Here is a 12,500-nt window from a genome sequence, read left to right on the forward strand (position 1 = left end):
TCTCCCTTCAGATCCATGGCACTGCTCGCCACGGGCGGGACAGCTGTCGTAAGCAAAGTGCAGTCGGGGACATTCGGTAAAGAGTAAGGGCTGTACCGTAACCGGGGCCGCACCGCGTTCAGAAACGGATGACGATGAACCGATGAAGAAGCGGCGGCGGCGGCCATGTACGTGTAGGGATACGGGAAGAGAGCTCCGAAGGGAGACATGGCCAGACCCTACACAGACAGAGACATCATTAACAACTGAAACAACTCAAACATTTGGCTCTGTAAAGTATATGACTTTTTGTTCTGGCGACCAAAAGGGAATAGCCTATATTAAAGCTGTATTTCTCATCAAAACCAGAGGTCAAACTTAATCATATATGGCATAATTGTCATTAAAAAAAAAAAAATCAGAATATGCAACTATATTAAATCCTGCTTTTTCGTTTCCTTGTACCTAATTTATATTTACACCTTTTCCATTGAAGCAAAAACACACATAGGCATGATTTAATTTCTCAGAAAGATGTCGTGGCCTATGTTATGCATATATAGTGTTAAATATGATAACGTGCAATTGTCACCTGAAAGATCCATCAAGATTAACCCACAAAAACGCTTTGTGTATTTAGCTTGATTCGATCATTACAAACTTGACTTTGATTTGATAAAAAATGTTTTACTCTCACACACACACTCTCTGTCTCTCTCTGTCTCTGTCTCTCTCTCTCTGTAGTATTTAGACATATAAAGAGTTCAGATGCAAAAGCCTGTTAAGTGCAGTTTGACTTTTCTTCTAAAATGAACATTTTTTTCTCAAGCTCCTATACGTGTAGATTTCATTAAGAATAGGTTCTTGTCATTGCTTTTGAAGCGAAATCACTGAACATAAACAGGTGCCTGTTTATATATATATATATATATAGCTATATATATATATATATATATATATATATATAATTTTGCTTGGTAGAAATCGTCATTAACAGCTTTCTCTCACTTTTTTTACAGATTAATTGCGACATATTACTGTCTGCGCACATCCGTCAGGAGCAGTTTTATTGCTAATCTCCAGCAACAGTTGTCAGTTGTTCTATATTTGCTGACAATTTATGGACTGCGCAACAAAGACCATTAAACACTGCAAGATTTGCCACACCTCATTTTTTCCCCTGAAGTCTCAAATGTAGCTACAAAAAGCACTAAAATACTTGCGATTGTTCATAAACGAGCTACAGGTTAGGACTAAAGAAGCATCTATGATCTTACCTGCGACGCCAGAACATGTTGCTGAAGGTGGAAGGGCAGCGGTGCTCCCGTCATGCTTTGCGAGGGTGATGGCATGCTGCTCGTGTCCAATGAACTGACCCCTCCGGAGGAAACAGCTGCCAGTATGGGGCCCATCCCTGAGGCCATGTTTGAGAACGCGCCCCCCATACTGAACTGACCAGGGTGCAGGAGAAACGGATGGGCACCACCCAAGTGACTGAAAAACTGCTGCCCGGCCAAACCCGGCGGAAATCCGAAATTGTGCAAGTGGTTTTGATTTAAGTGCGCAGCGCCATCTGTTTGCACAGTCAATGGCATGTAATTTTCTTTGCTCAGTGTTCGGCAGTCGTCTGTTTTGGCGTGATCCGGGCTCTTGAGCTCCTCACCGGACCGTGTGGTGCTAGAGATGAGCGTGACGGGACTCTGCCGGGAGTCCCGGATCTTGTCGGTTCTCCGCTGGACAGAGTCACTTTCCCCAAGCAGGCTTTTGCTTAAACTCGCATCGTGATCCTTGGAGTCCTCGGTCGTGGTGGAGATTTTGCTCGAGTCTGGTCCCTCTTTCACGTTTCCATCTTTGTCTTCGTCGTCGCTATCTTCATCACTGTCGCAAAAATCTGCAAGAGTGCGAAAGACTATTTAATCAAGAGAATCTAGTTTATATTTGAATAAATACAGACCGCGAGACACCACATGCATGTCGTTTATAATCAGTAAAAGCACAGTCATAGGCAATGCAAAATGCACGTGAAATAAATACTAATTTGGTGCCCTACAAACATATTAACATGCATGGGAGATTTGGGGATTTAATGTGTGGCAACTTGATTCGTCTTGACATTCTACTTTACGACAAAACAGATTTGCTGCTCTCTAATTAGCAGTCGTTCACAAAAGGATTCGTGTCCAGGGAAATAATTGGGCGCTTCTGTAAGAGAAAGCTAGATTATGATCTGAAAGTAAATGTTTGTCAAATGCACACACGGCTTATCAGATTCTGGTACCTTTTAAGTTATTCTGGCCAACAGTTGAGACCGCAGGAGACGAGGCCTGGCGAAAGCATTTGAAGGACGCTTGTTCGCCTGAGGAATCATCGGACGTCCCGTTCTCTTTTTTCTGCTGCTCCTCATACGAACGCATCGATTGCAGAGCCAGCTGTTTTCTGTATGAAATAAAAGTCGAAGACGGAAAACTGAGAAACGATTTCAGAGTAAACCACCTTCGTATTGCATTAGAGTCAAATGAGACTATACAACGCGTTCTTGCGTTTTTAGTTCATCTTTCTTCTTTACGATTAAAATGAACCGAACTTTCTGCAATAATAACTAACAGTGTCCTGAACTCGAGAACGTTAAGGAATGCTATTGTAGTAGCTACAGGGTGAAATAAGCAGTTCGTTCAGTCGTACCTTTTTTCGCGTCTCCCATTTCCAGTGTCACGAAATCCTTTTGCAAAAGGATTGTGATCAATTTTCAGTTGTGTTATCTGAAATGTAATAACATGGAAACAATATAACATGAATAAAGATAACTTCAAGGGTTTTCAGTTATGTTAACCAACTGATGCTTTATTATTTGCAGCTTATTGAAACATATTCGAAATGCACTACAGCTGTATGAGTCATTACGATTACGTCATGATTTTATAGTTTAAAGGGCTGGCCTATATGCTTGTTCTGCATTAAAAACCCATATTACGCCTGCAGTGACTTGTCTCAAACTTTGGTATTTGTAGGAAACACGGGGGCATTTCCAGCTCATAAATATTGAGAACGTTTTTATTATCTACAACCTCTCAACATGAATTCTGGCTCCCCACCCTGACACCCCATTTAGTGCATTAACAGTATTTTCCTGGAATCTTAAGGGTTACGTTATATTTCAGCATTTTACTAATAAATGAACACACACACACACGCACACACACATCATTTTTGAATTCATTTTTTCCTCTTCTTCAGTCCCTCCCACTTTGGCTAGTCCTCCAGTCCTTCCTCCCTCCCTCTTCTCATTCTTACACACACACACACACACACACACACACACACACACACACACACACACACACACAGGTTTACGTGAACAAACTGTTGAAGATCTTCTGATTTTTTTACTCATATAAATAATTAATACATGAAATTTAACCTGTGTGTCAAACAGGAGAAAGTAAAAGAATGATGCATGTTTGTTTTCTATAGTATTAGGCTTTGCAATATGATGTAGGCCTCACAGTGACACAGCTAATATTGTGGAAATGCACTGCATAATAATAATATGTTCTAGACAAAAGTACTGAAAGCACCAATCATTACTTCTCCTGTAAGGCCACGGTGTATGCTATTAAATATTCAGCGCAGCAGGTTAAGAGTTGAGTCAGATCCCACACACAAACTTAAGACCAACCTTATCGTTCTGGTAGGCAGTGACAGCAATGAAATCTGTCTCGGGGAACACGTAGGTCCTGAACGTGCTGTATGGGAGTTTCAGTATGTCGTTGGCTCTCACAATGTGAAATCTTGGCTGGTATTTGTGCATGGAGTTTAGTATCGTCTGAAATATAAATACGTATTTATACTATTTATAAAAAAAAATAGTTGACTTTCAGTAACATTTAAATAAACAGTAAAAAAAAAAATCTTACATAGTGGGCACACTTTCTGCATGCTTTTAGCTCACTGACAAGTCGAAGCATGCACCCCCCCCCCCAACTCGGACAGTAATTGTGTGCTCGTATAGTTTAAATTAAATTCAAATTATAGCTCAGACAAGTCACAAACATATTGGACAATGCGAAGTCTTAAGACATTTTGTAACGAAAAATACATAGAAATACATGCAATCACTGAACACACGCATTTAAACAAAAACCACAATAACAACAACAATAATAATAAAGTTTATACATATCTTACACTTACAAATCCATGCTTGTCGGAGATGTTATTTGTCAGTTTAAGTTTGTGAAAATTGACGACTTTAGACATCCATTGCTCGCCCGTTGCCGGACTGTCGGGGTGAATGTACATCCGTTTTGGCATTTCGGGGTCAGCCTTTCCTGCCACCATCCAGCGAGAGTTGTGAAATTTATACCTGCAGTCATCAGCCGCCACAATATCCATCAACAGAATATATTTGGCCTTTTTGTCCAAGCCCGTGCATCTGACTTTAAACGGAGGGAACATCCGCCTGCAAAGAAGATCAGAGAGAAATTAGAGGAGTTTTATCGAGGTACAACGTGGAAACAAATTCTTCACTTTTACTGGATGGATGCATTGTGCTGTCCAGAGAAACATGAAATGCAAAGACCTGAAATGATTTTGATGTGTGTAGATCAAGGTCTAGGCCCAATCGTCAGCCCTAACTCGTCAAACACCCACAAATCTAAACGCAGCGCAGTTTTAAAAAAATGCTAACTCTTTAACTCAACGTTACGGCGAAACTAAGTTACAGATAAAAACTTACCGAATGCAACTTTACAATAATTCATCCGCGTGTTTCACTGTTCAAATCAGTTTCGGAGCAAAATGAATTGTGTACTTGTCTATGCTACATTTATTTGTGATAAAGTTCAATATAGGCCTATGGTATTACAGATGTTTGCATGCATTAAAATAAAACAATAACTTAACTAATTTAATAACGATTACTTTCTTTAAAAACAACAACAACAACAACGATGTATTTCGATTCAAACATTTCTAGGCCTAATTCAACTTGGGTTATGCATTGAATAAAAAACAACAACAACCTTCCTGAGCTCAGACAAAAACAGAATGAACAATAGAAAGCTATTGACCTGTCCAGCTATCTTGCCACATGTTCTAAAGAAATCTGTGAGTCACTCAGATCAATAAATCAATCAGAATTCCATTTGATAGCGACTATAACCTCGGACTGCGTTTCACTTAATTAAATTCGAAGCACAGCTGATTTATTGAATCATTCCAGTTTACCTTCCAGATTTAGTGATGACCATCTCTGTGCCGCGCTTGTGGAAAAGCTCCCAGAGTTCCTTGGCTTCGAGGTGAACTTTTGGGTCGTCTTCGACCTCCTCCTCGGGCTCAAGCGTCTTGAGAGACCGCAGATGCGCGGCGTGGTGTCCCAGTGAGGAGAAGTGTAGGCCGGTCTCTGCTGCGCCCATCAGCTGCTCCATTATTGGTTTGCCCAGAGCACCAGGCAGAGACAGCGAGCCGTTAGGTGGCAGCCCCAGGGCCGGGAAGAAGGGCGGCTGGTGACCCAGCATTGCGCTCATGGCAAATTCCGGACTCCGGTGAGGTAAAAACGGGTGATAAGCCATACTGGATCCTTGAATAACTGGATCTCTCATCAGGAAGCTCATGCGAGTCCAGCCAGCAGATGCGGTGTTCCTTAAATCGATGTGCAATCAGCTTAATATCTGCGCCGGAGAAGTCCTTCACCAAGTCCAGCGTTCCTGCGACGCGTGAGTGTCTTACTTGTGTCTCTAGCTGGATTCCAACAAAGTATCTAAAAGAGAAAGTGAGAAACTGATATCTTCTCGGCTTGTCTTTTGGCAGTGCGCTATGAGATCGAGAAAATAAAAATAAAAGGATCGACCGAGTCACTGAGTGTCAGCTTGCGGCGCGCGTCGCTGTCCTTTGGATTTCTGTAAAATAGACATTCCGCTAATAGTGAGATCGTCCCGAGTCCTGCCAAAGAGATGTGTTGAAATATTTCGAAGCCTCGGAATAATTCCTCTGTCTTTACTTGTCGGAGGTATACACCTTCACACGCTCACACACACACTTTCTCTCCCGCACACACATTTCAGCAGAGCGCGATATGCGGAGCACAGGGTCCAGCACAGAGATATTCCCAGTGCTTCTGAACTCCATAGGCTTCGGTGGTGTGGATGTGTTGCGTGTTTTGAGCAGCAGCCCGCTGTTGATTGGCTCTTTGACGCTTTTGGACCAATTGTGTCGCTCTGTAGGCGTGGTTTTAACAGGTCGGGTGGAGGGGAAAGACTTCAGACTTATAAAAAGGTGTTGGAGAACTCTGTTGCTGCCGCCAAACAGCGCTGCCTCGCTCGCTATTGTGTGAATATGCCAACATCATTAGGACACGCATCTGTCGGTCTGCGGGACCCAGAGAAGCTGAACTTCCAGGTCTCCAGCACACAGCGTCACTGTCGGCCCCTTTTCACGCACAGAAGATCATATAGCGCTCCAGACGCGCGTTCACATGAGAAATTCAAAATCAGTTTTGGTATTGGTTAAGAGATGCGAATGAGTCATTTGGAGATCCTGCAGTTCATCAGCATTAGCGTTATATAGGAAGTCAACTTTGTTCTAGTGAAGTGTTGCGCTGCGAATAACCGTATCTCAGTTTTACAGTTCTGCAGCTTTCTTTTTTTTAAATTATTATTATCATTTACAAATCCTTTTCAAAGCCTGGTTATCAAATTCTAATATTGTCACCAGAGGATGCATATCTAACCATACAGTGCCGCGCGGATCATTTTGGCAGTCAGCTAGATTTAATTAAATGCACAACAGTTTTAATATAATATCTATGGGGTTATCACTTAATATATTTATTAACCTTTTTCTTTCAGTTTACCCCCCCCCCACTCAGTTTCCAGATTTGCTTGAATGAGACTTTACAAATATTTCCCTGGTGTGTGTCACTATATTGTTAAAGACTGCAAGAACATATCAGATAACTAACGCATGCATAAAAGGAGTCATTTTTAAATCACTGGCAAATACACTCGATCAAACTCGCCTTATTAGAAATATAAATGCATCTTTGGAGGAAAAATATCATTAGATAAAAATAAATAAATAAAAAATCAGCATATAATAAGAACTTCAGTTGGTTTTCACTCAGTTATCAGTGGCTTGCTCAATGTTCTCTTTCGAAACGCCGCAGACAGTCGCATGCTACAGTGTTGTGTCGATAAGTGAACGCAGCTCACTGCTGTTTGTCAGCAGCAGAAGACTGGCGCCCCTCTCCAAACACTGGACTCATTCACACACAAACAACAGAGGGTCGTGGAAAGACATCTGAGTTCAACAGTGCCTAAACACTGACTCAATTATCTAGTCAGCAGAGCAAGAGAACCAGTTTGTACATTAATCACCCTTCATCATGTGGCCATACTATACTGTCTCTGCTCATGTTAAACGATGTGTTCTCAGAAGGAGGTATATCTGTTCAGCGCTGGGTTAAATCGCGTCTAATAAACAATAGCGCAGTAATATTTTTTTTTGTGAATGCACAGAGCATGTCTATGAATATTACACGAAAGTCTGTGAGATGATTTGTTTTTGGTTGCGATACGCCTGTGTGCAGTTTGACAAAACTACATTTTACAAAGCGTATTTTAGTTTTGTGCAATTAATGAAAATAACACGGTGGCATGCAGTCTGATGTCCCACTTCTTTTTGAAATTGGGATTTTGAAATACTATTTTCTCCAGATATGTGAGCGCGGTTGTGTGTGTGTGACTCATAAACATAATTATGCTATTCGTATTTATTTATTTAACTCTAGAGATTACAATGTGTCCAAAACCCGACAACATGCTCCACATCCGCTACTGTATCATCGATGCTCTCCAGACTGGTGCATCAGCTGATTTCTTTGTTTTTACCGGGGATTCATTCATTTCTGAATATCCATCTCTAACTGATCCACAGGGGGGGGGGGGGGGGGGGGGGATAGCATTTTTTTGCTATTTTTAGTGAATACCCAGTTAATTGAAATGCAACCTCTGCGGTTCGGTCAGATGTTATGTTTCTCAAGGATTACAAGAATAAAAAAGACGCATGATAGAGCAATGAGAGTCGCTTTGACAGTCCTCCTTTCTTTTTAATCTGAAACAATAATATATACTGATTGTTGGAGCAAGTCAAACAGTCATTAATATGATCCGCTAAAACAGTAAACTTTACCCGTCAATGTTCAGCACGGTCAGTATTTTTTTACGAAACTGAACCCAAAATTTCCGCAATTTGTGCCAACGGATATTTTGGAATGTTTTCTTCATTTTATCTGTGAACAAATCCATTGTGGTTCTAAGACTTGTACATCAAAAGTTAATGGGAAAGCCTTCATGATCAGTCAGCAACAACAGATCATCATAGAAGCAGTAGCTCCAAAATACTGTTTCCTAAACCTTGGAGGAATGTACTACCAGGCAGACAAATCCTCTGCATTCTTCTGAGGTATTTAGCAGTTTGACAGGGATTTTTTTTTAAGAATTGGACTGTAATGCAGTACAACATATAGTAAAAATAAAGGGAGAGTGTTTTGCATCATTTTTGACTATGCTAATTCATTTCTAATAGTCCTGTGGTGTAACACAGAATTTTAAAAATACAAATAACCTCTCAATAAATATGAGTTAAAAATGCATAGTAATTATAAACAATTAGCAAATGATGTTTAAAATGTGGAGTATACTATGTCACACTGTGGGATGTCAGCTTCCCAGAGACATTTTATTTCATAAATGCTATAGTAAATGTTGTGGTAAGTTTTTTTTTTGCCTTGTCCTTTAGAGCATGTACACATATTTTCATCTGCATTCTGTTTCTTATATTTGGTTGCTGCTCTCTCTTCTCTGCATTATAGGATATTTTTAAAAGGAAAACTACATGTTGCTGATTTGTGGTCTCCCAACAGTCTCCATGATCTCTCTATATAAGCTTGTGTATAGATCATTCTGGACTGTCCCAACTGGATCAAGAAAATTAAATAATGGACAAGCTAAATATGAAAAACTCATTTAAGAGCCTGTTCATCTAATCTTGTTATGTTCAGTGTAAATATTTGCTCCTGTAATGAAGTTTCTTGAGGTTGTAATAACATTGTCCTCCATAATCAGTTTAATCTGCTTTAGTGTGAAGTGTATGTTGTCTGTTTTACTAGATGAGGCTGCCACATGTGTCCATTATAACTATCTGTCTGTCATTTAATGAACCAATAAATCTGATAGAGCTGAAGATGAGCTGCTGCACAGGTGTCCATCCATTACTTACTGCACAATTCATTTCAATGCTAAGTGATTGTAGAATCTATCATCAAATTATCTGTTTTACTAATTTTTAGATGTTTTTCTCTCTCAAGAGTATAAAAACATAGACTTTTTCACGCCAAAAAGCAGTTTATATTTTAATATAATTAAACTAAACCAGATTTTTAAAAAATGGCCATTTCTATTTATGTATATTTTCGTATCGATGTTTGTATCAGAGATGCGTTAATGGATACGAGCCTCTTTTTTTGAATATTAGATCTCAAGTGCACATCACGCTGAATATATGCTGCAAAGCGTGTTAAGAAATATCCAGCCCTTTCTTTATGTTAAATGGCTTGAATGTTTAGCTGTTTTCCGTATGGCTGACGTAAAGAGACTTGAAAATGAAAGGAAGTCGATTGCGGTTTTGAGCTTTCATGTATTAAAGTTCCCACAGCTGTTTTGCATGAAGAGGGGAGTGTTTCAGAGTCTAGCGAGCCTGATTGGAGCAGAAAGCACCAAATACGATGGAAGAGAGCTAAAGAAATAGCTTCTCTTGGCTAAACGTGCAATAATGACAGCAGAGTCCGGTGACTTCTAGTTTTTCCCTGACACACTTCAAGGGAATAGAGAGTGTTTTCATTTCTTTTTCACAACTGTATGCAAAACACTCACAACCGTGTACAGTAATGCAGAGTTTTTCAACGCGGTATCCAATCCACACAAAGGTCAACCATCGTTTTCTTACGAGAGATTTCAAATTCAAAGAGTTAAACTTACGCCAAAATCTTCAAACGTCTCTCTATCATTAGACTACAGCGTGAAAACATTACCAAACAGTGAAATTGCCAGGAAAGACTCATAAAAAGTGTTTTTAAATTTATGGAGTTGGGGCGCAGCTTCATGCTTTTTTCTTCTTCTTCTTCTTCTTCTTCTTCTTCTTCTTCTTTTTTTTAGGCAAATTATATTTAAAACGCGCATTATATGAAATCGACGGAATTGCCTTTTTGTAAAATAGTTGCGTGCAGGTGGCATTTTAGACATCTAGTCATTAACTTATGGGAGGCACTTACATCATTCATAGAAACGCTGGTCACGTAGGCCTATATAGAAACTGCAGTAAATGCTGTGTAAATGCTGTAGCTACAACTGGAGCAATTTTAACGTGACAATGTAAAAAAAAAAATCTTTTTAAACAACTGTCAGCATTGATTATATCTCTATTAAAATTAGATGCTCATATTATTCACAGCAGACCCTCATAACACCTTGTTGTTAAATCTGCGAAGTATTTATTTAGTATGCTATTATTTTAACCGCACTGTATTACTGGCTTTGCGGCGCATTAAATAGTTTTTGAAGTGTGCCTTTTTCTCTAATATAATTTTTGGAAGCAAATCGGAATTTACGACAGTTTTAGTTCTAGATAACCAAGCGTAAATAAATAAATAAGCTAGTATGCAATTATTTATTAGCTTCGAAATACCCATTTATAGACGTTCCATCGTGTACCTTTATGTAGGTTCACATATATAACACAAATTAATTGTGTTTGACTCTCCAATCAAAACAAACAAACTCATCCTTTCTCTGATTTCAGCGTCCATCCCATTCAGACATCCAATTGGGAAGCATTCTGGTTTTCAGGCCGGCAGCGAAGAGCCCATAACCTCTCAACACCGGGGTCATGAACTAATCAGATCCACGGCCTACAAAGAGGCTGCAGAGCTGCACAAATGTCCTTGGCGACCGACTGTGGCCTATGGACCTTTGACATACATAGAAAACGAATTGGTCGCTGTGTTAACAAGGAAGGTGGGATTCCAGTTAATTAGTGGCGATTGGATAAGGGTGGACATTATATGATTTGTCCCCAGTTCCCAGTTTGTTGTTGGGGATCAGCTTTTGTGTGTGTTAAATGAGAAGTGAGTATCGCTGTGCCTGTGTACAGTGTGGTTTTGTGAACTGGCGACAGCTTCAGTCCATGGGCAAAGGGTAATCACAGGACCTCATTATCTCATTTTTCTCGCCATCTTTAGGGAGCAAGCCGTAATCAAGCATGGCACAACTCTCTCTCTCTCTCTTTCTCTCTCTCTCTCTCTCACACACACACACACACACACACACACACACACACACACACACACACACACACACACACACACACACACACACACACACACACACACACACACACACACCTCCTCTCTTGCCTTTTGCACCCAATGCTTGCTACATTAACAGTGAAAAGAAATTAGTAGCTAAATGAGGGAAGTGTCTGCGGCATTCTGTTGAGAGTCCATAAAGACGAAAGAGAAGCAGTTAATCGTGATCGTGCAATCCACTATAACTTCTGAAATACATTAAGGATGCTGGTAATGGTTTGCTGTATAGTCGTAAACTACCACTTTATGTTAAAAGTCAACGCAAATCTTTAAAATAAAATGGAAAAAGTTGATTTAAACTTGCTTTGCTGTTAGCGCCCACTTAAAAAAAAACAAGAATCAAATAATTTTTAAATGATACAATGAACACGCATTTTTTAAAAATTAAGGAATATATTTATTGATACAAACTAGTCACCTAGAGTAAATTTTCTAAATAATATTTGATCCTCACAGCAGAACTTCTACTTTTATTATCAGCATACAAGTAACAAATGTGACCAACATTTTAATGATCCATTTCAGATGCATTCCCTACCCTGCAGATATGACTCCTGCAATCAAAAAGCAAAGATTGCCAAAGAGATTTACACCTGTCTCGTTGCCCGAACAGACAGCCCTCAGCCCATAGATTAGACTGCTGGAGCCAGGTTGTCTGGAACCCGTGAGCTACTTCACCCTAAATCCGGATTAAACATGATAAAATGATCAGCAAAACGCCGCTCGTGCATGCATGACGAAGCGAACCTCAGTGAACAAAAACCCAACAACGAGAGTAAAGTGAAATTGTAAAGCGCCAACATTCGTCCATATACTTGCCGGTCCTGCGCGTCTCTGCTCTCGTAGGAAAGTCTTTTATGTCATGAGATTTTGAGACTCCAGTCCGATGCGGGTCACTGGACCCAAGACACTCCCGGTTAGAGGGAGTCATTTCTCAACAAGCCTTTTAAGTTGGCAGGCGAAGGCGTATTATGACAGACTTCCCTATTTTCCTCTTGGAGTAACCAAGAGACCAGAGCCCATGTTTCATTACGTCGAAGGAAACATCTATGACTGCAGCCATCAACGAGATAATAACCTGACCGACTCTTTGATTCTGTCG

The 12,500-nt window shown here is 40.1% G+C and overlaps 1 protein-coding gene across 2 annotated transcripts in view; it reads right to left on the minus strand.

Annotated features, from left to right (window-relative positions):
- LOC132141635 (T-box transcription factor TBX3-like) overlaps nucleotides 1-6,570 on the minus strand; it is a 6,863-nt gene extending 293 nt beyond the window's left edge. The window contains exons 1-7 of one of the 2 annotated variants that reach the window (XM_059551326.1): nucleotides 5,206-6,570; nucleotides 4,171-4,438; nucleotides 3,656-3,802; nucleotides 2,662-2,738; nucleotides 2,258-2,415; nucleotides 1,257-1,870; nucleotides 1-218 (exon numbers count right to left, since the gene is read on the minus strand). The exon at nucleotides 1-218 is cut by the window's left edge and continues 293 nt beyond it. In XM_059551326.1, coding sequence (XP_059407309.1) covers nucleotides 1-218; nucleotides 1,257-1,870; nucleotides 2,258-2,415; nucleotides 2,662-2,738; nucleotides 3,656-3,802; nucleotides 4,171-4,438; nucleotides 5,206-5,591 — 1,868 coding nt within the window. In that variant the 5' untranslated portion in view covers nucleotides 5,592-6,570. Of the gene's footprint in view, nucleotides 219-1,256; nucleotides 1,871-2,257; nucleotides 2,416-2,661; nucleotides 2,739-3,655; nucleotides 3,803-4,164; nucleotides 4,439-5,205 lie in introns of both variants that reach the window. The other variant, XM_059551325.1, reaches the window with a different exon arrangement.
- Nucleotides 6,571-12,500: the final 5,930 nt, after the last annotated feature.

This window comes from Carassius carassius, chromosome 5 (assembly GCF_963082965.1).
Source record: "Carassius carassius chromosome 5, fCarCar2.1, whole genome shotgun sequence".
NCBI classification, from domain to species: Eukaryota; Metazoa; Chordata; class Actinopteri; order Cypriniformes; family Cyprinidae; genus Carassius; species Carassius carassius.